This window comes from Geotrypetes seraphini, chromosome 2 (genome assembly GCF_902459505.1).
Source record: "Geotrypetes seraphini chromosome 2, aGeoSer1.1, whole genome shotgun sequence".
Classification (NCBI taxonomy): Eukaryota; Metazoa; Chordata; class Amphibia; order Gymnophiona; family Dermophiidae; genus Geotrypetes; species Geotrypetes seraphini.
Window position 1 is genome coordinate 292165391 of NC_047085.1, and position 26731 is coordinate 292192121.

Sequence of the window (26731 nt, forward strand, 5' to 3'; positions counted from 1 at the left end):
CTGCAGCAGTAGCATTATTTAAGAATATGGAGACCATTTACCCCCTCCTCCAAAGACTCTTCTCCAGCCTCTGCAACGCCAATCGAATGGTACAAAGTTCCAATCTGTTGATCAACCATTTCCTTTGGGAGGCTGGCTAATGCACCTGAATCCGTCGTCCACTGCAGTGAGCCCCACAGCCAGGTTTGAGAATGACCATACAGTATCTGGAACTCAGGAAAATCACCAGTTTAAGCCAATTGATGAAATAAAAATTTGTGTCAGCAGAGAATTAGGAGATGAAACATTTTTCATTGCTAATGTCACTAAAGCTGATAATCCTCCTTCATTTATTCAACTTGTCAACCTGCAGCCTGGCCAATATGTTGCCTGTGTGTATGACAATTATTGTTTGTTTATTTGTATTTATAGACCGCTCTTCAGTACAACATCATAGTGGTTTACATAATATAAAACAGAAGGAAAGGAACTCCATGATCAAAAGAAAAGTAAAAATATAAAAATAAGCATTAAATACAAATTATAAAATAAAATAAATAACATAACATTATAAGGATATATAGGCTGCAACTGCAAATCTCACAATGTTCAAACACACAATGATGCTTTAATTTATTACATCCAAAAGGCCCTACTCGATCTTTTCACTGATCCATTAAAAAAGATACTGTGTGAGTTTCAGAGGAATATATTTTAATGGTTCTTGAAGCTCCAATGACAGCTTCAACAGGAAGGAAATTCATGAACTGTGTTGTCCAATATTGACAACAAATTCAAGGCATTGTACTTAGGCTAGCTACATGATGAGCAGCATTTGAAGGGATTGTGAAGCACGATTTGTCTTTGAAATTGTTACTCTTATCCAAACCATACTGTTCTTGGATTATATGAATTTTTTGTCCTAATAAAAATTTCCAGTTCAAATTTTCTCTCATTATTCCAGGGTCTGCCTATATCTCACACTCAAATTTTAATATTAAACGCAGGTTGAAACCTTGGTGTACTTTCAGACCTATTTTAAGCTATAGGAATAGCGGGTCAAACATGTAGCTTGATGAGTGTTGTAGCCAAAAAATTGGTCTTTCAGATGATGCAAGAAAGAAAGAGATTGGAGGATATACAGTTGTGATATGACATTAAATATAGCTGAAAATGTGCTTAAATTTTTTTTCATCAATCTTAAAGATTTATCTCAGAAAAGTATACTGGGGCAGTATTTAGCCATAATCTCTTCCAGTTCCTAAAATCTGAGCCCTATTGTGCTTTCTGTTCAGGAGTTATATTGTGTAAAATATTTGCCTCTGTATTCCACAACAAGCTTTTTCATCAACTTTGTGGTCCCCCAATGATACACCAAAGCATGCACCAATGATCTGAGTGGTATCGAAAGATTAGGTTCTTACCTTTGCTAATCTTCTTTCATGTAAATCCACACTCTATTCCTGGACTACTGGGTTATTTTCCTTTGGTCGCCAGACAGCTTGTAGGGAGCTCATTATACAGAGTCTTGAGCCCTTCCCTTCTTACCTCAGGACTGCCCACCAGGAATCCAGATTGTGACAAGCAGCCAGAGGACAAAGACAAAAAAGAGGGGTATGTGGACACTCTTCGACCAATAAGTCCTAATTTGCTCATAACATGAAACCAGAACAATTTCTGAACAATTGAAACAGGTCATTAAAACATGAACAATAAAAATAACTGTGTTATAAGGAGATACGGCCTGCGCTGAAGGAAGGAGGCACTGGGACTAGGGACCCCCAAGATAAAGTGCTAAACGCATACGGATGGAACTCTTAGAAAGATTGGTCAATAAATCAGAAATCCAGCTTACCAGTACTTGTAAAGGTGGACAGTCTGCGAATCAGCAGTTTCCAGGGTGGGTTCCAGGAATACAGTATGGATTTACAAGAAAGAAGATTAGCAAAGGTAAGAACCTAATCTTTTGTTCTTGTATAATCCCACTCTATTCCTGGACTAATGGGATGTAACAAAGCAGTCCCTTAGAGTCAGGATAGGACTGATGATCCTGCTGCCAAAACGGAAGAACCAAAAACAGAATCCTGCTTGGCTGCCACATCAATCCTGTAAAACCTGGTGAAAGCATGCAAGGAGGACCAGGTAGAAGCCATGCAAATTTTCTTCAATGAGATCGCCAGACCCTTCTTAGCATGCTTGGAGGACACATGAAGTTTGACCGACGAAGAACAGCTGCACTTAGCGGGAATGGCAATTGTGCTATCTTCAGGGCCCATGGTCGATTTTTTTTTCCCAGGTTCCCCCAGCCAGAATCAGAAGCAGGACCCCCTTCAGAGGTTGAGAGTACTTGGGCTGTTGAAATTTCGCCCCTCTCGCACCGCAATACACGTGGAACACAGTCACCCTACGGATAGTCATCTACTGCAAATAAGGCATGAATCCAAAGTATTCTGCATTGGGGACTCCATATGAGTATTTTTCTTGCTCATGGAGGCAAAAAACAACATTAAATTACAATTAAGTAAAACCCAAGATGGCTGTCTAGCAATTTTTAAAGAAAAGAGCTCAGGATAAGCACAGGAACCACCCAAAAAGCAGCAATTTTAGGATTTTAGGGGTGGGGGGCTAGGACTAACTCCCAAACGGTCCAAAAACCACTTTTAAGGTCCCCCCAAAGTTGCTTTGACAGACTATCAGCTCTGTACTCGCTGTGTCATGAGATGCTGTTTACTGCTGTAATGGAAGCTGAAACAGCTAACAGGAAAATCCTCTATAAGCATGAAACCTGGACTGCTGGTCTTCTGACTGCCCCACCGGCCTGAAACCAATGGCCGGAGACCTCCGCCGCCACTGGACATCTGTGTGGATGAAACTTTGTAGAGGGACACAGTTGGCTCTGTTCCCGGGTACACCTGCATGGAGCAACTAGCAGACCCACTAGCAGACAAACCTGGGGTGAGCTAGCTCCCAAGTGAATGGTCCCTGAGCCCCAAACTGATGTTCAGGCTGTCCAGAGGGTACACTGACAGGCAAGCTAACCCCTTGGAAACAGACTTTACACAAAGTCTATGATCTCCTGCAGCCAAAGCTGTCCCCGCGGGGAACCTCTGCAGCACAAGGACAGAATTCACAAAGAAAAATACTGAATTTTAAAAATTTTATTTTATTTTAATAATTTTGCAAAGTATACAAGAAGATTCTTGCTTTGGGAAAGCAGATTGAAATGTCAAAAAAAAGAAGAAGAAAAGTTTACAGATAATTTTACATTATATCTTCCTTAGACCATAATATAAAGGGAGGTGGTACAAAAAGACGAAGAGATCAATAAGAAATAAGAAAAAAAATAAAAATAAAGAAAAGGCATAGCAGGATCTTTACCGAGACCGGTGCTATTTAACATATTTATAAATGATCTGGAAACTGGGATGACAAGCAAGGTGATTAAATTTACAAACTATTCAAAGTTGTTAAAATGCATGCGGACTTTGAAAGACTGCAGGCAGATCTTAGGAAACTGGAAGACGTAGCATCCAAATGGTAGATGAAATTTAATGTGGACAAAAACAAAGTGATGCACATTGTGAACAATAATCAAAATCATAGTTACCAGAAGCTAGGGTCCAGCTTAGGGTTCAGTATCCAAGAAAAAGATCTAGGTGTCATCGTAGATGATATGCTGAAACCTTCTGCCCAATGTGCAGCGATGGCCAAAAAAGCAAACAAGATTCTAGGAATCATTAAAAAAAGTATGGTAAATAAGACTTACTGCCTCTTTTACAAAGCAGCGCAGCAACAGCCCCGAAGCCCTTTAAATCTCTATGGGCTTCGGGGCAGTTAGCGCAGGGCAGCCGCTACCGTGGCTTTGTAAAAGAGGCCATTAGAATATTATAATGCCTCTATATTGCTCCATGGTGCAACCTCACCTTGAGTACTGCGTTAAATTCTGGTCGCCAAATCTCAAAAAAGATACAGCAAAATTAGAAAAGGTTCAAAGATGAGTGACCGAGATGATAAAGGGAATGGAACCTCTTTCAGAGGTTAGTGCTCTTAAGCATGGAAAAGAAATGGATGAGGGGAGATATGATTGAAGTCTACAAAATCCTGAGTGGTATAGAATGGGTACAAGTGAAACAATTTTTTTACGCCATCAAAAAATTACAAAGACTAGGGGACACTCGAAGTTACAGGAAAATACTTTTAAAACCAATAGGAGGAAATATTTTTTTTACTCATAGAAACATACACATAGTAACATAGTAGATGACGGCAGATAAAGACCCGAATGGTCCATCCAGTCTGCCCAACCTGATGCAATTTTAATTTTTTTTAATTTTTTCTTCGTAGCTATTTCTGGGCAAGAATCCAAAGCTCTACCCGGTACTGTGCTTGGGTTCCTACTGCCGAAATCTCCCTTAAAACCTACTCCAGCCCATCTACAACCTCCCAGCCATTGAAGCCCTCCCCAGCCCATCCTCCACCAAATGGCCATATACAGACACAGACCTTGCAAGTCTGCCCAGAGAATAGTTTTCTGGAACTTGGTGCCAGAGGATGTCATAACAGTGATTAATGTAGATGGTTTTAAAAAAAGATTTGGACAAGTTACTGACGGAAAAGTCCACAGTCTGCTTTTTAGACAGATAAAGGGGAAGCTACCACTTGCCCTGGGATCGATAACATGGAATGTTTTTGCCAGGCACTTCTGACTTGAAAAAAGGATATTGGGTTAGATGAACCATTGCTCTGACCCAGTACGGTTATTCTTATTTTCTTATGTAAATTTGTACTATTAGCTAAAGCTCCCCTATAATCTTCCACTTCCATAGTAGTGCTCAAACATCCTAGTTGAGAAGTGATCCTGGTCCTGCAACGTCTCCTCTGCAGCATTAATTGGCTTCTAGCTGCCGCTTCTATTTTAAAAAAAACTAGAATGATTCTCCCTGAGTGGTTCCTAGCAGGCAGAACAAACTCTAGCCAGGAAGTGATTCCCTCAGCTGATTCAGCAACAAACTGTACTGAAATTGATGTGTGAGGCAAGATACCAAATCAGACTGAGGTGGCATCAAGTACTTTCTCTGCACTGAAAGCTTCTGTTTCCCCATAAAAAAGAACTTAGGCAATAAAAAAGAAATATACCACCATCTTGACCTCATCTTCATGTATGACCATCTACTGTTTGGTTCCAGTACAGGGATGTGAAAGACAGAGAGCTGGACAAGAGAATTACACAGGGACAAAGTTATCCCTGTCCCACAGGAACTCAATTTCCCTGCGCGTCCCTGCGAGTTTTGGTGCTGTCCCTGTCCCATTCCTGTAAGCTCTGTCTTAACCGCACAAGCCTCAAAGTGTTTGAGGCTTGTCCAGATGAGGGCAGAGCATGCAGGAATGGGGCAGGGGCAGGGACAGGAAAAGAACACACCGGGATGGGAAAATGAGTTCCCATGGGGATGGGGAAATACTTGTCCCTGTGCCATTCTCTAAGTTGGACTTCCACAAATCCCAGTCCTTACTGATATGTACTTACTTTGACTGGAAACCCTATTACTAAATCCAGAGCCATCATTTAATATCTATAAATTACTTATTCCATATAACCAAACTAGGACTTTAAGATCCACGGCCCACAACCTTCTTACCATCCCCTCATTTAAACATATCAGCACAATGAGGACTACAATTTTCTCCATTAGTGCCCCCTCTCTTTGGAACAGTATCCAAAATTACTTAAGTGAAAAAAAATCTCTTGCCAATTTTAAGGTGAAATTAAAGACTTTTCTCTTCCCCGATGCTTTTGTAACTTAATCTGTCCTTTAAGGACAACTTAGATTCAAGAACATATGAATTGCCACTGCTGGATCAGACCAGTGGTTCATCGTGCCCAGCAGTCCACTCATGCGGTAGCCCTCTGGTCAAAGACCAGCACCCTAACTGAGACTAACCCTACCTGCGTACATTCTGGTTCAGCAGGAACTTGTCTAACTTTGTCTTGAATCCCAGGAGAGTGTTTTCCCCTATGACAGACTCCAGAAGAGCGTTCCAGTTTTCTACAACTCTCTGGGTGAAGAAGAACTTTCTTATGTTCGTACGGAATCTATCCCCTTTCAACTTTAGAGAGTGCCCTCTCGTTCTCCCTACCTTGGAGAGGATGAACAACCTGTCCTTATCTATTAAGTCTATTCCCTTCAGTAACTTGAATGTTTCGATCATGTCCCCTCTCAATCTCCTCTGCTTGAGGGAGAAGAGGCCCAGTATCTCTAATCTTTCGCTGTACGGCAACTCCTCCAGCCCCTTAACCATCTTAGTCACTCTTCTCTGGACCCTTTTGAGTAGTACCGTGTCCTTCTTCATGTATGGTGACCAGTGCTGGACGCAGTACTCCAGGTGAGTGCGCACTATGGCCCGGTACAGCGGCATGATAACCTTCTCAGATCTGTTTGTGATCCCCTTTTTTATCATTCCAAGCATTTGTTCGCCCTTTTTGCCGCCGCAGCACATTGTGCGGATGGCTTCATCGACTTATCGATCAGAACTCCCAAGTCTCTTTCCTGGGAGGTCTCTCCAAGTACCACCCCGGACATCCTGTATTCGTGCACGAGATTTTTGTTACCGACATGCATCACTTTACACTTATCCATGTTGAACCTCATCTGCCATGTCGATGCCAAATCCTCGAGCCTGATTATGTCACGTTGCAGATCTTCGCAATCCCCCTGTGTCTTCACTACTCTGAATAACTTTGTATCGTCCGCAAATTTAATCACCTCACTCGTCGTACCAATGTCCAGATCGTTTATAAAGATGTTGAGCACAGGACAGAGCCCTGCGGCACCCCACTGGTGACGCTCTTCCAGTCCGAGTATTGTCCATTTACCTCCACTCTCTGTTTCCTATGCTCCAGCTAGTTTTTAATCCATGTGAGTATTTCACCCTCGATTCCATGGCTCGTAATTTTCCAAAGTAGTTGTTCATGCAGACCTGGTCAAACACATTCTGAAAATCCAGATATACAATGCCGACCTGGTCACCTTTGTCTATCTGCCTGTTTACTCCCTTGAAGAAGTGCAGCAAGTTCATCAAACAAGATCTGCCTTTGCTGAAATAGTGCTGGCTGGTCCTAATCAGACCGTGTCCGTCAAGGTGATCAATGATGCGATCCTTTATCAGCACCTCTACCATCTTTCCCGGTACCGAGGTCAGACTCACCAGTCTGTAGTTTCCCGGGTCTCCCATCGAACCTTTTTTGAAGATCGGTGTAACAAGAGTACTGTACAGAAAATGTGTCAGGTAGAAGAACTACAATATCAAAGAAGAAATTCCTTATTACAAATAAAAAGGCCCTTTTACTTAAGCTTAGTATGCACGATCGGAATTAGCATGCATTAAATACTAAGAAGCTCATAGGTATAAAAAGGGCTTCTTTGCATTTAATGTACAATAAGCTTGAGTTAAAGGGCTTTAGTAAAAGTGGTGGTCATTTTTTTTTATTCTAAAAACTCTCACAATCCTCTCTTTGTAAAATGGCTAAAGTGATTCTTCATTGAACCAAAGTTGTGACTCTAAAAATTCTTAAACTGGTTAATATTTATAAAGAGCTATGATTAAATTCATTAATATTATATTTGTCCTAAATGCTATGAAACTGCTGAAATCTTTAATGACCATACCCTTTTCTGACTGCAATTCTAATGTGGAAAAAAAATAAACAAGACAAACCTTGCTGTCAATTTCACTGCTCCCAAGAGCAGACTGGATAACGTACAGCAATGCATCAGTAAGTCCGTCACACTCCCTCATTCTCCTACGGGCCTCCTCTCCAGCAGAACTGACATTCCTGCAACAAGGAGAACAAGAAATGTTACTTTCTCCTCACCTTTGCTGTCTTCCTCCAGGGAAACAGATGTGTAAATTCAGTAACTCTCAGAATTACACAAAGGTTTTCAAGACATTTTTCTTTGCATTGCATAATAAATTTAAAATTAAGAGGAATCTGAAAAATGATGGGTAACAGTTAAGTGACTGGAAGCTAGAAAGCAGCAAATAAAATCACATTATCTTAGGAAAGTAGTAGAATTTTTTTTTCTTTAAAAATATTGGTACTGTGCTGGAGAGGTACTGTAGTTTCTTCATCCCTTGCTTTACTCATTCTCATTTATAGGTGCTACAAACACATCTAAATTGTTGATATGTAATAAAATCTACATTGGAATATAAGAATCATAACTAGATAAGTCCATCAAGCCTACAATTCTTTTTTTTTTTTTTAATTCTTTATTGATTTTCAAACTACAAATGCGCAATAATGATTCACATATATATACATTATATAATAAGTACAACAAAACTTTCAAATATTGCAACACAATGAAATTTATCCCACCTTCCCAATTAAAAAGTAAATATATCAAACCTTCATGAAACTATTCATAAAATTCTTAGACCAATTCGAATACCATTCCCTTCCCTTCCTCCCCAAACCCCCCCCACCCCCCAAGATGTGTATGTGTACTTGTCTATTACATGAAACTCAATTATTTTTCTTTACAGTATTTAGCTAATGGTTCCCAAACACCCATAAAACTCTTCAAACGACCCTGTTGTGTAGCCATACATCGTTCCATTTTATAAGTATAACACAGGGATTCCCACCAAAATGAGTAATTCAAGCTATCCCAGTTTTTCCAATTTCTTAAAATAAGCTGCATGGCAACCCCTGTCATTACTAATAGAAGTTTGTTATTTTTTGTAAATATTTGACTTTTAGCTCTCATAAGAGATACTATAATTTATGCTATTCAGAAACAAATGAGATAAGAAGGGTGGCCCTAAGGGAAACATCTTCAGGGGACTCAAGAAAAGCCTATCAAAACTATTAGGTGACTTCATCACATCCAGGCCTCTCTCAGTCTCATTTACTTCAGTAATCTATATATATATAAAATCGGATGTATGTATGTATGTATGTATGTATGTTCCAGCATAACTCCAAAATGCATGGACAGATTTCAACCAAACCTGATATACATATCAATTACTATGTGGGAAAAAATACTGTGTGTGGGAAGGGGGTGACATGTAAAGAATCATCTAAAAAGACAGATATTGCTTTTACCAATGGTGTGAAGCTTGGGGAATGATGTCACACAGTCAGAATGATGACACAGTCAACAGTATATAAAGAAGTGCAGGTATGGTGTGGTGAAACCTAAACAGAAAGTGAAAACTGAAAATTTGTGTGATGTTAATCTTCAAGTGAATGTAAACCAAAACCCAAGGGAATTTATATCTGGGCAATACAGAGTGATCAGCTAGTATTAAATATAATGCAATACAATATGAATTCCTGTATGCTACTATTACCCATCAAGTTGGTTTAATGTGGGGTACAAAAGTTACTATACTAGTAATTACAAACATAAAAATTATTTTTTCTAATTATTCCTTTATGATAAATTTCCAGAAAAGAAAACTCTAAGTTGCTCTGGAACTAATATAGGGGCCCTTTTACTAAGCAGTGGTAAGTACTAACTTGTGCTTACCACAGGTTAAACAAAAGATTAGGTTTCTTACCTCTGCTAATCTTCTTTCTTGTAAATATCCTCTGGAGTCTACATGGTACGGTTGTCAATCTCTTCCAGCCTTGTACTGTAGGGAACTAAAAATCAAATTCTAGTCCCTCCTCCTGTGGTCATCTCCTGTTACACTCCCCTGGAATCTCAGTTAGTACACAAGTCAGGTAGATCTACAGCAAAAACAGGATACAAAAGAAAGGAGAGAGGGGGTGTGGGTACTACCCATTGCATAATCAATTCTGCTCATGATAAACAATTTCATATCAGAGCAGTCCCAGCATATCAGGGGGGCCCAATGAGCCTGCCTCCAGGACTGAAGTCCCAAAAGCTGCATCTTCCTTTGCTGCCACATCAAGACAGTAGAAGTTTGTAAAAGTATGTAGAGAGGCCCAAGTGGCCACTCTACAAATCTCCTCAGGAGAAATAGCTGTGGATTCAGCCCAAGAGGAAGCCATTCCTCTGGTAGAGTGAGCCTTCACCCCAAGGGGCGGCTTCTTCCCTGCTGACACATAAGCAGCAGAAATGGCAGCCTTAGAAGCAGGCCTACCCCACTGGTCAGGATCCGCCAGAACAAACAGATGGTCCGAAAGACGGAAGTCATTCGTGGCCTCCAGGTATTTCAGAAGACATGGTCCTTGGACTTAGAGCCTGATGGAACAAAGGTGGGTAGACAAACTTCCTGATTAACATGCAACACTGAAACTACTTTTGGAAGAAATGAAGGCACTGTCCTCTAGAGGACCGCATAATCCGTGATGCGGACAAAAGAATCTCTGCACGAAAGAGCTTGGAGCTCCGATACACTACATGCAGAAGTGACCGCTACAAGGAAAATGGTCTTGATGGTAAGATATTTCAGAGAGATCTGATCCAGAGGTTCGTAGGGTGTACGAGCCAGCGAGTGGAGAACCAAGTTCAAATTTCACATAGGACAAGGCAGCCGCAAAGGAGGCCTCAGCCTTCCCACCGCCCCCCCCCCCCCAAGAAATGGACAACGTCCAGTGAACCTCTGAGAGCAGGGGGACCCAGAGAGTCCTGCAATCTGAACACATAGGAAATAAACCGCAAGCCCCTTCCTGCAAGAAGTCCAGGACCTGTGCCACTGAAGCAGCCAAGGGATCCACCTGAACCCTCTCACACCAAGCCTGAGACGACCTCCAGGATTTTGCATACGCTGATCCAGTGGATTGTCACTTACTCTGGAGGAGCGTAGCGATGACCATAAATGAATAGCCCCTAGCTGTCAATACTGCGTGCTCAAGAGCCAAACCGTAAGACCAAAGAGGCCCAGATCATGGAGTCCACCCAGCACAGAACGCGCACTATCATGAGCCATGGGGGAAAGACATAGAAAAGCTCCCCCTTTGGCTAAGGCTGTACCAGGGCATCCAACCCTTCACTGCCAACCTCTCTGCGGCAGCTGAAGAATCTGTCTGCCTTCCAGTTCCTGGCTAACGCCATCAGCTTGAAGGATGGACAGCCCCACCGCCAGACATGGACTCAAACGCTAGTCTGGACAGGGACCATTCTCTCAGATCCAGAATTTGCCGACTTAGAAAGTCTGCCTGAACGTTGTCAATGGCCGCCATGTAGGCTGTGGACAAGGCCACCAGATGCTTTTCTGTCCTTCCATCCAAGCTTCCAGGCTTAGTAGGGGACTCTTTGGGCGTCTCTGACGGTTGACATAAGCTACACCCATCGCATTGTCTGAAAACACCCAAATAGCTTGCCGATGGAGACACTGCTGAAATCGCAACAAGGCCAGTTGAATCATCCACAGTTCTAGGCGATTGATCGACCATCTGCTTGCCAACGCAGACCACCGGACTTGCACTGGGACTAACCTGCAAACCGCCCCCCCATCCGGACAGACTTACGTCCATGGTCAGAGTCACCCAGTCCAAGACTCTCAGAGGAAGCCCTCTGTCCAGAGTCACTGGATTCAACCACTGCAGCATGCTGCGTGGGCTGCCGCCATGCAAGGCAGCAGTACACTCATCGAATCCCGCTGGGGATTCCACCGAGTAAAGAGAGACTGCTGAAGAGGTTGGAGCAGTGCTCTGGCTCATGGAATTACATCAATGGTCGCCACTATGAGACCCAGGACCTGCAGATAACGCCAGGCAGTCAGAGCCAGAATCACAAACATGGCCCAAATGCAACTCCGTAACTTGATCTTCCTGGCCATTTGAAACCAGATTCCCAGGTAATCTAATTCCAGTGTGGGCTTGAGGTGGCTCTTCTTCAGAGTGATCACCCAGCTAAGATGCTCCAGCAGATGCAGCACTTTATGAACTGCCTTGCGACCCTCTGACAGGGAGGAGGCTCTGATCAGCCAGTCATCCAGATACAGATGGACTAGAACAGCCTGCGAGCGCAGGCGTGTAGCTACTACCACTATGATCTTGGTGAAGGTTTTGAGTGCTGAGGCCAGATCAAAGGGCAGAGCCACAAACTGGAAATGCCGTCCCTGCACATGGAACTACAGAAACCTCCTGTGTTCTCAAAAGGCTGGTATGTGGAGGTTCGCTTCCGTGAAATCTATGGAAGTCAGAACTCCCCGAGTGCACCGTGTCCTTTTGGAAATTTGGAACTCACAGAAAAGCATTCACTGCCCTTAAATCCAGGTTAGGTCTCCAAATTCAGAGCCTTACTTTGGCATGATGCAATATATCGAGCATCTACCTGAGGCCAAGTCAACCTCTGGAACTGGCTCTAGTGCTGCTAGATCTGGCAGCCCGTGAACAGTGGCCCAAACTCGCCGGGTCCTTTCTGGATGTCCTGTGGGCAAAGCCAGAAAGAAATTCAACGGAGGTAGAAAAACTCCAGTCTGAGACCCGCTCTGAGAACTTCGAGGACCCACTAGTCTGAAGTTACCACTCTACCACTCTGGTAGATAGGCCGAAAGTCACCCCCCCTACCGACCCAAGAGAGGCGCAAGAGGGCTGGCATTAGAATTGCTTCTTAGAGGGAGTAGGAGGAACATTTGTTGGAAGACTGTTGTCAGCCCGGACCTCCAAAGTGAGGCCTGGATGAGGCTCCAAATCGTTGGCCCGTTGCCGGGGGCCCAGCATACTGATGAGGGTGCTGGTAGGGATGAAAATTTGGCTGTCCTGAACCCTGGCCCGAGCGAGGCTTAGAACAGGGTAGCACCTTTGGCTTATGGTCCTGCACACAGGCCATGAGGCCATCCAGACCCTGGCCAAACAAGAACAAACATCTAAAATGTAATCTGCTCAGCGTAGCCGAGGAAGAAAAATCAACAGGTCAGTGACGAATCCAGAGAATTCGCCAGGTTGACAATGAAGAAGCTCCAAGCTTAGCAAAGACCTACATCATGTCATAGAGGGCATCTGTCAAATTATTCACTCCTGAGACCAGGAAACCAGGTCCCAGAGGACTACATTTTCTTGATCATGGTGAAGATTAAGAGTGACACAGCCGACAAAGGAGGTGGCCACTGTAGCTCTCAACCCCACCGCCACGAAATCGAAAAGGCGCTTGAGGATGAAATCCACTCGCCTATCCTGAACATCTTTCAGGACTACCCCTCCAACAGAGGGCAAGGGAATGTGCTTAGTGACCTGTGCCACAGCTGAATCCACTTGTGGAGGAGTCAGACGTTTGTAGAACTCCGAGGCCATGGGATACAAGTGTACCATGTTTCTAGCGCATATAAGAGGATCCTCTGGGGACTCCAAGACCTCTGAAAAGATCCTAGCCAAGTCCAGATTGTCCAGAAAGGAAGTGGGCAGTGGATGCTGCTCATTCATTATGGAGCATTCTGTGTGCTCTGTTGGTCCGGATTCAGGGTCAACTCACTGAGCGACCCAGAAATAATATCCATCATGCAGCTAGTCTTAATTAGCCTGCGCACTGCCGAGTCATCACCCAGAATGCGGAACCCACGCTCATAAGGATCAGAAGATCCATAAGAGTAGCCACATCGGCTGGCGTTGCTGAGGAACCTGCGACAGCAGAGGGACAGAACTGGAGCAGAAGCAATTGTGGGTACCGCCTACCTGCTCTCTGGGGTCCCTGAAAGAAAACAGAGATACATGCTGGAATCCAAAGGATGAGCAAACCTCATCTGCTGAGCTGGATTTTGAGTGGGAGAAACAGGCATGGCCTTTATAAACCAGAAAAAGCCTAATACATCATATCCACAAAATTCCAGGGGAAAGAAGTCACCTGCGGCAAGGGTTGCTCCACACGCATCTGACATAGAATGCTCGATTGATATATGAAACTTTTCCCCGGAGTTGCGCTTGTGTTTCGCAGAAGCGCCTTCCACACCTTTTTTAGGGACACCAGATATGCCATTCCTGTCACAGGTAGAAATAGAGGCAAGGAGGACCTCACAGGCCACAGTGCACTTGATACACGGTTGCGAAATCGCCAGCCATCCCCCACAAATGAGGCATATCATGTCTTGAGGAGGCCATCTGAGAAATTTGGAGTGAAAACGAAGCTCCTAAGTGCAAAAAAATACTTTAAAAATGTTTGAATAAAATCCAAGATGGCCACCGCAGGTGTCAATTTTGCCCTACAAAACCCTGGGAAAAACACAGGGAACCCAGGAAAATGGCGATATTGCATTTTTAGAGGTGTGTGTGTGCTGTGTGTGTGTGTGGGGGGGGACAGGTCAGGGTATGCAGGGAAACCACCCAAAAACCACTTTTGAAGATCCCCCAAAATTGCCAAACCAAACATGCATACAGTATACTCACTGTAGCTGTGCTGCATTATACAGAAATGGCAAGCAAGATCTATTACCTCAGGAAGCTGGGAAAACTGGATTTCAAGTCTTCTGACTGCCTCGCCGGCCCGGTCACCCCAGTCAGTGACTACCCGGACCTCCAGAATAATTCAGGGAATGTATGCAGTTCGGTCTCGATCCTAGGCACGCCTCCATGGAACCACGCAACCTGCGCTCTACCCCTTAGCGGACGAACCCGCGGTGAGCCAGCTCCCGATCCCAAAGCTCCAATTTGATGTGCAGGCTGTCTGGAGGGCTTATTGCAGTGGCAGGTAACCCCCCAGAAGAAGACAATGTAGATACAAAAGTCTGCAATCTCCCACCGAAGGATGTCCCTGCAGGGTGAATCCACAACACTAGGGCAAGACCTGCGCCAAGTACCAAATTAATTTACTAGAATCTAAAAAAATAAAAAACACAAGCAGAATCGGGGAGCCCCTACAGCAAGGCTGTGGGAAATGAAACTGAGATTCCAGAGGAGTGTAACAGGAGATGATCACAGGAAGAGGGATTAGAATTTGGTTTTGAGTTCCCTACAGTTCAAGGCTGGAAGAAATTGACAACCCTACTGTATAGACTCCAGAGGAATTGTACAAGAAAAGGCACTACTGTAGGACACACTTGGGCATCCTGTAGTAGTTTTGGGACTGGCAAGCACTTCCCACATAGTAAAAAATACATATTTTAGCATCCTGATTGGGGACAGAGTAGTAAGCACTAGTTAGTGCAACTACATTGCTATGAGATTAACCAATTAGCACGTGGTTAGCGTGGGGGCCGTTATCACCTAGTAAACAGGAGGCAGAAAGGGCTCATGTACTAATTTGGAAATTAGTGCATGAATTAATTCAGAAACTGGAAAATGCAGCTATTTTACAGCTGTGGTAAAAGTGGCCTCATCTAACAAAAATCCACATGCTAATAGCAGCACAGGCTGCTGGAGCAAAAGTCTTATAGTCTGTTATTGAGACAGACATGGGGGAAGCCTGATAGGAAATTGTTAACTTATGTTTCATTCAGGCATTCTACGGAATAGAAGAACTGTGAATTGAGAGAGTTTTCTGTACTATTATTGCTGTTTTACGATGTGATGTGAATGATATTTTTATCAGTTTTTTTTAAAGTTGCTTGTTTTATGTGATTATATGCATGTATTATTGTATGCCGTCCAGGCTTTAGGCGGATAATAAATATTTTAAATAAATAAAAGTTTTTAATTTGTTTTGCCGTAAGGAAAATGTAACATCGAGTTACTTTGAGGGCTCCCTTTACTAAGCTGCGCTAGCGGTTTTAGTACGCACGCTAGATGCAAATGCCAGCATTGAGCTGGCGTTAGTTCTTGGCATGTAGCGCAGGGTTAGCGTGTGTGGCAATGCAGCGTGCGCTAAAAATGCTAGCGCACCTTAGTAAAAGGAGCCCTGATTGTGCAAACACTACTCAGAAATTTTAAAAAATATATACAAGTTTCCCATATGGTCTGGTGTTAACCCATAAATATTTTGAAATGTACATAACTTGAATAATAAGCTTCTATTGGGAGCCAAAAAATATGATTAAAAGTGTGGTGACTTTATCATATTTGCCTGCTTTGCAGATCAAATGAGCATCGATATTTTGCAGTGTTTGTAATCTCATTACAATCATTCAGTTGTGATATTACAAGGCCAGTACTAGTATCTTAAATTATTCAAATAAAAAAAATTTATGAACTTGAATTACTCTAAAAAAAAAAAAAGTCTTTCTTTATCAATATGTTGATATGAGATTTCATGAATCTAAAGTGATGTCTAGTAACATTTAGAAATTCCAATATTGCCTACATTGCAGATATTAAGCACCTCTATAAAATACAAGTATTTCTACAATATTATTTTAGGGGCAGTAGACTAACAAGATTTAGGAAATGCAAATTTTTGATCTAATAATATTCTCCATAATTTCTATTTTACAATGTAGCAAGAGTCTGTCCTTAATCCCTGTAATGCTGAAATTTGTTTCCAATTTTAACGGCCTCTTTTACAAAGCCGTGCTAGCGGCTGTGCTGTGCTAACGGCCCCGAAGCCCATAGAGATTTAAAGGGCTTCAGGGTTATTGCCACACAGCAGCCGCTAGCGTGGCTTTGTTAAAGAGGCCATAAAAGTCTCTATTCAATCAAACCCAGTCCTTTTTTCTGTCCTCTAACTTCCCAACTGTTTCCTTGGTAAAGTCAAACAACTAAAATACAATACTTCTCAATAACCCGTCTCTTTTCTGGTGACCAGCCAACAATGATATGTATGCCTAAGGAATACTCCCCCCCCCCCCCCAAAAAAAAGGTGCTACTAAAATTCACCACCTTATCGGGGGGGGGGGGGGGAGGGGGAGAGAAGGAAGGGCACAAAATCAGCCATGCCCACAGAAATGACAATTCTAAAATAGGACCCTGAAATTAGGTGCCTGATAGGAACCTATTCCATAAAGAAAAATAGGCATCTACTTTCTTTTACAGAATACTAGCCTAACCAGGTATATACAGTATTTGCTTAACCCTTAGGCGCAAGTGCATTATATCAGCTATAAAACTGGTATAGGTGTTAGCACCTAAGTGCTGCAAATAGATGCTTAATTCACTGTACAGTATTCCAGAAGTTACATGCATATGTTTAAGCTCCACCCATGTGTATATCCCCCTTAGAAATACGTGCTATTTACTGTAAGTTAAGCAGGTACATACAGAATAGTGTAGGTGGAAATTTATCTGTTAAACAAATATATGCACACATACACAAGTAAATGCCATTATTCTAAATATTTATGTGTAATGGGTGTATAAATGTTAGCATCTATGTTACAGAGTTTCTCCCAAAATGCTTATTAGTTGGTGTTTTTACCACTGTTATTACAGCCTCCCTCCATGCTACAAAAATCCCGTCTGTGCTGGGGAGACCATAGGAGGAGATGGAGTTCTACCTCCAGAGCTCATGGACGCTCTCATATGCCTAAAAACCTATAGGATTTGAAGTCTCCTTCCCACTACATCAAGCTGATCTGACAGTGTAGGACAATTGGTAGATGTAGCACAACTGGGTATGACAACTGGTAAGAATACAATTGGTAGAAAGATCCTACCAATTGTCATAGACCCCTATGGATGTGGATGGATTAGGTCTGTCCTATCTGAGAAATGTGGCATTCTTTTCTTGGTAGTCCTATTGGGCTGAATTCTACATAAGGTGCTGTTATCGGCGGCTGCTTAAAAATCAGTTGTCAGTCACATGTCAATCACGCAATGGTGCAGTTTGTAGAATTGCCAACCTTCAACCTTAGGTGCCGCTATAAACACGATCTAGGTGTTGGTTTTGTAGATGCCTCTAGGCATCTATAATTTCTGTTTTAAACAATTTTAAGGTCGCTTTTAAAAGGCTTTGCTGCTTAAGTTAGGCATGGGTGCCTACCGGTGACTAACTTATGGGACCGTTTATAGAATATTGTATTTTGTTGTAAATTGCCTAAATCTGCATAGGCTTGGCAGTATATCAAATTTTAATAAATTATATACTATATGATTCAAGGGATTTCGTGCTCTTTAGTTTGTCAATTAGATGCATTAGAAATCTGGCCAAACTACACCATCAAAAACCGCGAAAGACGTCCAGGGGTTGTGTCTGGAGGTGTTACGAGTGGGTTTTGGATGGGTTTGGGCCTGGTTAGACTTGTACATCTTGCAACGATAAATGAACCTTTCCCAGGATGTCCTAGACAGAGCTTAGATATTTTGTGCTAGACTTGTTTTAGAAGCGTCTAAGTGCCAAAAAGGTACCCAAACTTACCAGATGACCACTGGAAGGATTAAATAATGACCATCTCCATCACTTACTCAGTGGTCACTAACCCCCTCCCACCCACAAAGATCTGAATGAAACAGTATGTCTCTAGAACATCAGAACTTGGTATGGGAAACCCAAGTAGAGCATCACACAGGAGTCTTAAGTAAGCTGGTAGGTAGGCTAGTGAACCATAGAGAAAAGGAACCAGGCCCCTTAAGCCACTCTATCCACTACATTTATGGTGTAAAGTGGGAGGTCACCAAAATCCCACTGTACTGCCATATAGGTGCCACCTATAGCCATAAGGGCTTTGGGGTGGTAGACAGGTGGGTCTAGCAGGTTTCGGGGGCACACTATAAATTATAAGGGGGTTATGGTAAGATGCACATCTGGCACCCTTTATATGAAGTTCACAACAGTGCCCTCTACTACTACTACTACTACTACTAGTTGTCACCTTTATAGCGCTGAAAGGCATAAGCAGCGCTGTACATTTTGACATTTATAGACGGTCCCTGCTCGGAAAAGCTTACAATCGAACATGGACAGATAGATATGACATATAGCATTGGGGATGCAAAACCCAAGGAGTTAGCACTCGAAAGCACTCTAAAAAAATGTGGGCTTTTAACTGGGCCTTGAACAATGCCAGAGACGGAGCCCACAGTAGGGATTTGTGCAGCTTGTTCCAAGCATAAGGCACAGCAAGGTAGAAGGGACAGAGTCTGGAGTTGGCAGTTGAAGAGAAGGGCACAGGTGTCCCACTGCTTTGTTGGCATGATGGTCACTCTCACGTCCAAATGGTCTGGATTTGGACATTTTCAACTTGGAAGATTCTGTGGTCAAAAATGGGGTTTAAAGTTAGGCGTCCTAAGGGTTGGATGTCCTGTTAGCCAAGAAGTCCAACTAGGCAATTAAAAAAAAAAAAATTTTAATGTCTAGTGATTCCGCTTTCGAAAATGGATGTTTCTGTGCTTCCGATTTTGGACGTTTTGCGGGAAACATCCAAGTCAAAATTAGACGTACTTTTTGAAATGGTCCTCCATATATGAGAATATTAAGAAAACCTGAGGGTCTGAATTTGCTGCAATCGTTTAGTTCCAACAGATTTGCAAACATAGGCAAAGTATTCAGGGTAAACAAATAACAGCACACGTTGCACATCAAAGAAATAAAGACGCATTTTATGTATTGGTAAAGATAGGACTTGCCTTCAGCCTGGCTGCTCTGAGTAAGCCTGCTCTTACAATTGGAAGCTGAGCAGGGTTGGACCTGACTAGTACCTGGATGGGAGACCACCTAGGAATACCAGGTGCTGTAGGCTGAGGGGCCCTATGTTGGAAAGCAGGAACATAGTGGAACCATACACTGCATGGGAGAAGGGAATGGCAAGCCACTCCTGTATTCTGCCATGAAATATCATAGGGTGGATTCCTCACTCTGTGTGTTGCCATAAGTCAATGGCCGACTCAGTGATATTATTCATCCAAACATAGGATTTAAACAAAAAAAGAGCAAGAGCCTCTAGGCCAATATTCTTCAATGCAAGTCCTGGGGGGGGGGTCAATGATGGCCCCTGAAGTCATCGGGAGTGGCCCTCATCATCATTCTGGCTGTTTTTCTGCTATTCTTTGCCTCTCTACCCAAGCTCATGACACAAAGAGGAAAGCGGATGGGAGGAAAAGCCACATGCTTGAAGGAGAAGGCATTTCTCGTAGATGAAAAAGATGCATTTGGAGATGACTACTTTCTTCGGCATACCCAAAATAACAAGGAAGAATAGTTTGAAAAACTGGCCAGATAGGGTCTATTATCAGAAAGCAAAAATACAAGCTGGCACACTAGGCACACTCTCAGTGAACTAAATGAGGCTCAGAATAATCTGTTTCAAGCAGTGCTCAGAGTCTGAAATCTCAGACCGAACTTTGGGTCACACCCAAGCTGTTATACGTCTGTGCCTGGACTCAATTATTGTACTTGTTTGACTTGCTGTTGTCCATTACCATATGCAATGTTGTAAAAAATTTTTACTTATCTGCTTTGTTTAGAAGAAAGATCTTGTTAGATACTTTGGGTTCTCATGCGTTTCGCAGCTGCTGCTTCAGAAAACCCATAATGCAGAACGCTGACACTCTTTTCAAAAAATGGTCTGTGAACAAAACATGCAAAAAATAGTTACAATCTGCTATTCTTATGTAAAGAAATTGCAACACAACTAGAAAAACTTCTAAGAGGACTTGTTTTGGTGACTTTAGGAGGTAGCTGTTGTAAACTGCCTTTACACTTTATGTCAGACAGTTTATACTCAACACCATCTCAATTTAAATGGCTCAGCACTGGATATGACCTCACCTACGGAGCGCGGAAACTTCTAAAAACCAAACATGTGAAAAGCAAATAAAAAAATTGACTGAAGGAAGTAAAAAATTAAAGAGACAAAAAGATTAGTGAGACAAGAAAGCCCACCATTTAACCTCCTTATTTAAGCTTGGGGGCATGACTGTCTCCCATGCATAAATCCACTGTTGCTCCTTTTTCCACAACACTGCTGACAAATTTTCCCACCGGGTAACATTGGTGCTTCCAAAACTGTATACTTTGGAATTCATCCAAAGTATGTCCTTTCTCCTGCCAAGGGGAGGTGAGTGGAGTTGTAGCGTCACCTTTCCGGATTCAATGCATACTCTTCTAATAAATGGTGGTGTACTACTGATCCATAGCATGATCACACATGGAGCACTGTCTGCATTTGGTGTGTCCTCTTAGGGAAACATCTCTGCCATGTCGAGTAGTGTACTGAGATCATGTGATCAGTTCCCGCAGATTTTTACCTCTAGAATATGTAAATCTGGGTGGTATTGAAAACACATCATGAGTCTGTAAAACATGCCAATACTTCTTAATGGCCTTCTTAATTTGAAATGCCCTATAATAGGGCAAAACACACACCACTCCTGATTATCTTGTGGGAACTGACCCACCTAGGAACCAATCCCTTTGTGCATATAGGGCTCTCTTGTAAAGCCTTCTCGATGACTGAATGTGGGGTAACCTCTATCCATGAATCTCTGCCAGATATCCTGGGTGAATATCTTATACTCGTTGACTGTGATACATAAACTGTGCAATCTCAGGAATTGACCAACAGGTAAGTTGTCTCTCAAATGCCAAGGGTCATAACTGTCAAACTTGAGCAGGTTATTTTGATCAGCGACTTTACGATAGATGGTTGTGGAAAAAGTAGAACCACTGGTTTCAATCTTTGTCTGTCTTGTAGCCATTATGTAGTTTTCATGCTGCTGAGGGATAATTTTTAAGCTGAAAATCATCAAAAAGTGTGCCTGGGGGCAAGAGCTTCACAGCTACACGTCCATGCAGTAACGGCTCCAAGCCACGCCCCCCCCATGAAGGGTGATGCTGATATCTAAAAAAGATATTGTATTAGCGAGCAGGGTGGGAGTGAATTGCAAATTGGAATCGCACTAATTTAACCATTGTATAAATGCTGAAAATTCTTCTACAGATTGTTACCAAACCAAAAATATATCATCAATGAAACGTTTCCATAAATACACTTTTGTAAAGTGATCCGAAGGATACAAAAATTTATCTTCGAAGGCTGTAACATATAGACAGGCAATGGTAGAGGCCATCATTGCCCCCATTGCCGTGCCTTTTGTTTGCATGTTAAACCTGTTGTCAAACTTAAAATAATTTTTTCCTAAAGCAACCTTGACAATGGACAGTAGAAACTCAATCCGTTGGGTAGGTAGGGCCATGCCCACTAGATGATCCTGAATAATCTCAATGGCTTGTTCCTGGGGTATATTGGTATACAATGCTGTTACGTCCAAAGTTGCTAAGAGAGCCCCATGTGGAACATCAGTGCACGATTCCAAAATGTTCAATATACAGGTGATGTCTTTGATATAGGATCATGCTTTAGGGACTTCTGCCTTTAAATGATGATCTATAAAGTAGGACAATGGCTGCAAAATGAGAGGATCCCTAAGATTCTTGTGAATTTTAGGTACGAAGTAGCTCACAGGTATAATAGGGCAATTTTGCTTTAGAAATCTAAATTCCCCATTTGTAATGATGGCCGCCTCCAGTGCTTGAACCAGAACCATGTTTATCACTCAGATGCCTAGTCGGATCTGCTGTTAATTTACAATAATAATGAATATCTGACAGCTGGCGATTGGCTTCTGTCACATATTTAGTTGAGTCCAGAATCACAATACCGGCCCCTTTATCAGCAGGGCGGATTACTATAGAAGTGTATTGCACTAAAGATCTAATTCTGTATATTGTGGTTGCTTCATATTACAATGAAACCTGTGTGGACGAGATTCAATGCCAGTAATCCCTTTACCTACCAACCGTTGAAAAACTTGCAAATGGGGGTCCATCGGCCCCAGAGGATTCCATGCTGAGGGTTTATGCAAATAATCAGATGGAGTCATGGAAGTTTCATCCTTGAAGAATAAAGCCAAAATTGCATTTCTGAATGAATTTATACAAACTGACCCTAGTACTCAAAGGGTCATATCTGTTTTGAGGTACAAATGATAATCCCTTGATTAACTGATTAACACAGTGTGGCCCCAAACCCATCCTGACAAGTCAAAAATAGTTGATGAACTTACTGTGGATGTTGTACATTTCGTTTCTCCTTGGCTTGTCTGCCCCCCATGGGAAAATTTTGGGTTTGAACATGTTGCACAGCAGACCCTTGACTGGACAACCAGGACCTGGTGGGCTCATCTGAACTTCTCCTTCCATCTGTAGACTCTCCAGATGATTGAGAGCATAGGTCTTCTGCTCAAACGATTTCTCTGTGATCGATTCATCCAGGGGTACACAAACCCCTTAACATAATTGTCGCAACTTGCTCACTGAGCAGTGCTTGGAACAGATTATTCTGAGCTTCATTTAGTTCAATGAGAGTGTGTATAGTGTGCCAGCTTGTATTTTTGATACCTTCTTTGGCATATACACAATAAAATGTTTGAATACAGGCTGGTGGGGTAGATGTCATTGACACACACTGGTCAGCAGTATCACAGCCTCACATGGGATCCAAAGTGGCTCCAGCTTAAAAATTAATGAAGACCACTGCTCTAGGCATCATGGCTGCATGTTTCTCTACAAGTGCCCTCTTAAGGCTTTAACTAGGAATTTCCTTGTTAATTCATGTGGATTTATAATACCTTAACTGGCAAAATGTAATTACCTTAAATACTGTTTATGTTTGTTGATATATACATATGCCAACTAAGATTAATGAATTTTTCAGTCAATAATGAACTTGATCTTTCATTTATTTTTTTTTTTTAAAGGGGGGAGCAATTGTTTTTCTGTGCATAAAGTAGGAAAATAGGGCGTTGTTAAATAAATTGGTTCTGTACCAATTTGTATTTATTTTCAATAGCATGCATGATTATTTCAGTACCGCGAGAGTCTCCCACATACACTCACCCACAGTCACATTGCTCCCCATTTATTTCTGATTAGTTTGACCAGAGGAAAAACAAAATCAGAGGCAGAGAACCAGTAAACTGCATTAAAAACACACACTTTCATATCAAATGTGTCTGGTTTTAGCACACACCAAGCAATACTCATGTTATATGAGAATACAGTCCAGAATGGATGCAGTTAACACTGTATAGCAAATGCCAAAAAAACAATTGCAGTATTTCTTGCCCCAGGAACAGGATTAAATACATATTTAAAACTATTGCCTATTTTTACGCAGACTTGTAACATTAGAATATTAATGCTTACCTTGTACACAGAGGGAAAGCAGCAGAAGCTATATGGATGCTCTCAGCTGCATGTTCTGTTTCACACAGGTGAAAAGTAGCCTCAAGAACAAACAAGACAAATGTGCAGCCTTCCAGAAAGAACACAAATCCACAAAGCTAAACAAGCTTTTGCTGGCAGTTTTCTTTTTTCCCATGAGAGGAGGGAGTATCCTGCTCTGCCCTAGTCAGCAGTGGGGTTGGACTGGGGATTGGTCGAGGGGAAGACAGCTGAGTTCTATCCTCTCTGTTCCAATCAGAGCACTGCCATCGAAGTCTTCAGAGGATTCACAGCTTTCTCCTGAATTCCCTGCGGGCAGGCCACTTTTGCTTGATTGAATTTGATTGGTTGAGCAGGCAACAGGAGAAATTGCCTGTTCAACCAATCAAATTTACTGTAGCGCCATCAGGGCCTTCAGGGGACAGGGTGAATCCCCAGCCAGCTGTGCCTTTTTTTTGTTTACTTTTTGCTGATGCAGTTTGAATGGTTGAACAGGCATAGCTGCAGGGTTGGGTATTCACTGAAGGCCCTGACTGCATGCCAGAGCAATGCTAGCCTTCGGCTGTCTTATGATCACAGTTTGCTTCTTATACATGAACTACTGATATTCTTCAGCTGTTAAGGAAAAGATGCTTAGAATTTGGACTGAGAGGTTGTGAATTGACAGATGACCAGAGAAAGAGGCATATGGATTGGGGCAAAGAAACACTCTAGTTGGAGCAAGAAGGAATAGAAGAAAGTGCTAGTCAGTAATGAACACACTTTCCACTTACTTGGAAATCATGAAAGAAAACATTTGTGAGAAGGTCCCAGAAGAATATAAACCAGAGTGCTAGAACCTCTTGATTAAAATCTAACAAATGTAATAATGTGGGGATGCATGGAAGCCAGCATAGTTGCCAGCTTTCATATCATTGATGGTATGGTCAATACACACAAATGAACTGAAATCATCACAAAGAGCATGCTACGCTACCATCAGCTCAGCAATTGTTTCCTGGAGATTATGTCTTCCAGGATGACAATGCTCCATGCTATCAAACAAAAACAATGGCAGACTGGAAGAAAAAGAAGCAGATGAAAACAATGGAATGGCCAGCAGAGTCTCCAGATGTAAATTCAATTGTGAATTTATGGCATTAGGTGTCAGTGGAAAGAGCAAACAGAAATCCAGTGAATATAATGGAACTTATTGAGTCTCTCATTGCTGCCTAGAAACATGTATTAACTTGATACAAATTAAAATAAACATTCTGCATGACACAGATAGCAGCGTGGAAGCCATATGGATAGAAATTCCATGTGTGAAGGAAGGAATATATGGGTAAGGTTATACTACCGTCCCCTGGGACAGAATGAGCAGACAGTTGAAGAAATGTTTTCAGAGATTAGGAAAGTTGGAGAACTGGGCAACAATATAATAATGGATAATTTCAATTACCCCAACATTGACAGGTTAAATGTTACATCGGGGAGTGCTAGGGAGGTAAAATTCCTACATGTCCTGGAACTGACAAGAGGGGGAGGTATTTTAGATTTGGTCCTTAGTGGAATGAAAGGCATAGTACAGGAGTTAACTGTGTTGGGATCACTGGGAAACAGTGATCATAACGTGATCAAATTTGAGCTGATATCAGGAATGATATCGCAAAAGAAATCTACTGTGGAGGCATTTAATTTTCGAAAGGGCAACTATGATAAAATGAAGAACATGGTTAGAGAGAAGCTAAAAGGATCAGTTTCAAAGGTTAGGACTGTAAACCAGGCATGGTATTTAAAAATACCATCACGGATGCCCAGATCAGATGTATACCACATATAAGCAAAGGTGGAAAAAAGAGGAAATGAGAGCTTGCGTGGTTAAAAATGAAGTGAAAAAGGCTATCGGAGCAAAAAAAAAAATTCTTTAAAGAATAGAAAAAGGATTCGAATAAAGAAAATAAAAAGAAACACAAGCACTGGCAAGTTAGATGCAAATCATTGATAAAGAAAGCTAAGAAAGAATATGAAGAGAAACTTGCAAAAAAACTCATAACAATTTTTTAGGTACATCAGAAGCAGAAAAACCTGTGAGGGAATCCGTGGGCCCATAGGATGATCAAGGAGCAAAAGGGGTGTTCAGGGAGGATAAGGCCATAGCAGACAGACTGAATGAATTATTTGCTTTGGCCTTTATGGAAGAAGATGTAAAAGATTTACCTGAACCGGAAATGGTTTTTAAGGGTGATGATGTGGAGGAACTAAAAGAAATCTTGGTGAATCTGGAAGATGTACTAAGCCAAATCGACAAGTTAAAAAGTGATAAATCGCCTGGACTGAATGGTATACATCTCAGGGTACTTAAAAAAAGAACTCCGAAACAAAAAGAGGACTGCAGAAATGATGTATAAAGCACAGGAACTTTACATTACATTACATTAGTGATTTATATTCCGCCTTTACCATGCGGTTCAAGGCGGATTACATAAGAATTGCTATGATTTTAAGACATACATATTAAGAAGTATTTAAGGAATAGTTTGAACATTTTCTAATTTGCTAAGCAGTAGATTGGTAATGCAGGAGGAATTCGGAACATTATTGGTTGTATTATATTGGCTTTATGTATTTTTTGAAGAGTAGGGTTTTTGTTTCTTTTTTGAAAGTTTTGTAGTCTGTGGTCGAAGTCAGCAGATTAGTGAGTTGTCAGTCCAGTTTTGCTGCTCTGGTGGCCAGTAGGTTGTCATACATTTTTTTTCGTTTGGCATTTTTGGTTGGCGGGTGTGTGAATATTGTGTGGGTTCTCCTGTGTCTGTTTGAGGTGGAATGAG

The 26731-nt window shown here is 42.0% G+C and overlaps 1 protein-coding gene across 6 annotated transcripts in view; it reads right to left on the reverse strand.

Annotated features, from left to right (window-relative positions):
- Nucleotides 1-26731, reverse strand: part of CTNND2 (catenin delta 2) — a 1866736-nt gene that overhangs the window by 374462 nt on the left and 1465543 nt on the right. For all 6 annotated transcript variants that reach the window (XM_033929835.1, XM_033929832.1, XM_033929833.1 and 3 more), the window contains one exon: nucleotides 7693-7810. In XM_033929835.1, the coding sequence (XP_033785726.1) occupies nucleotides 7693-7810 (118 nt within the window). The remainder of the gene's footprint in view (nucleotides 1-7692; nucleotides 7811-26731) is intronic.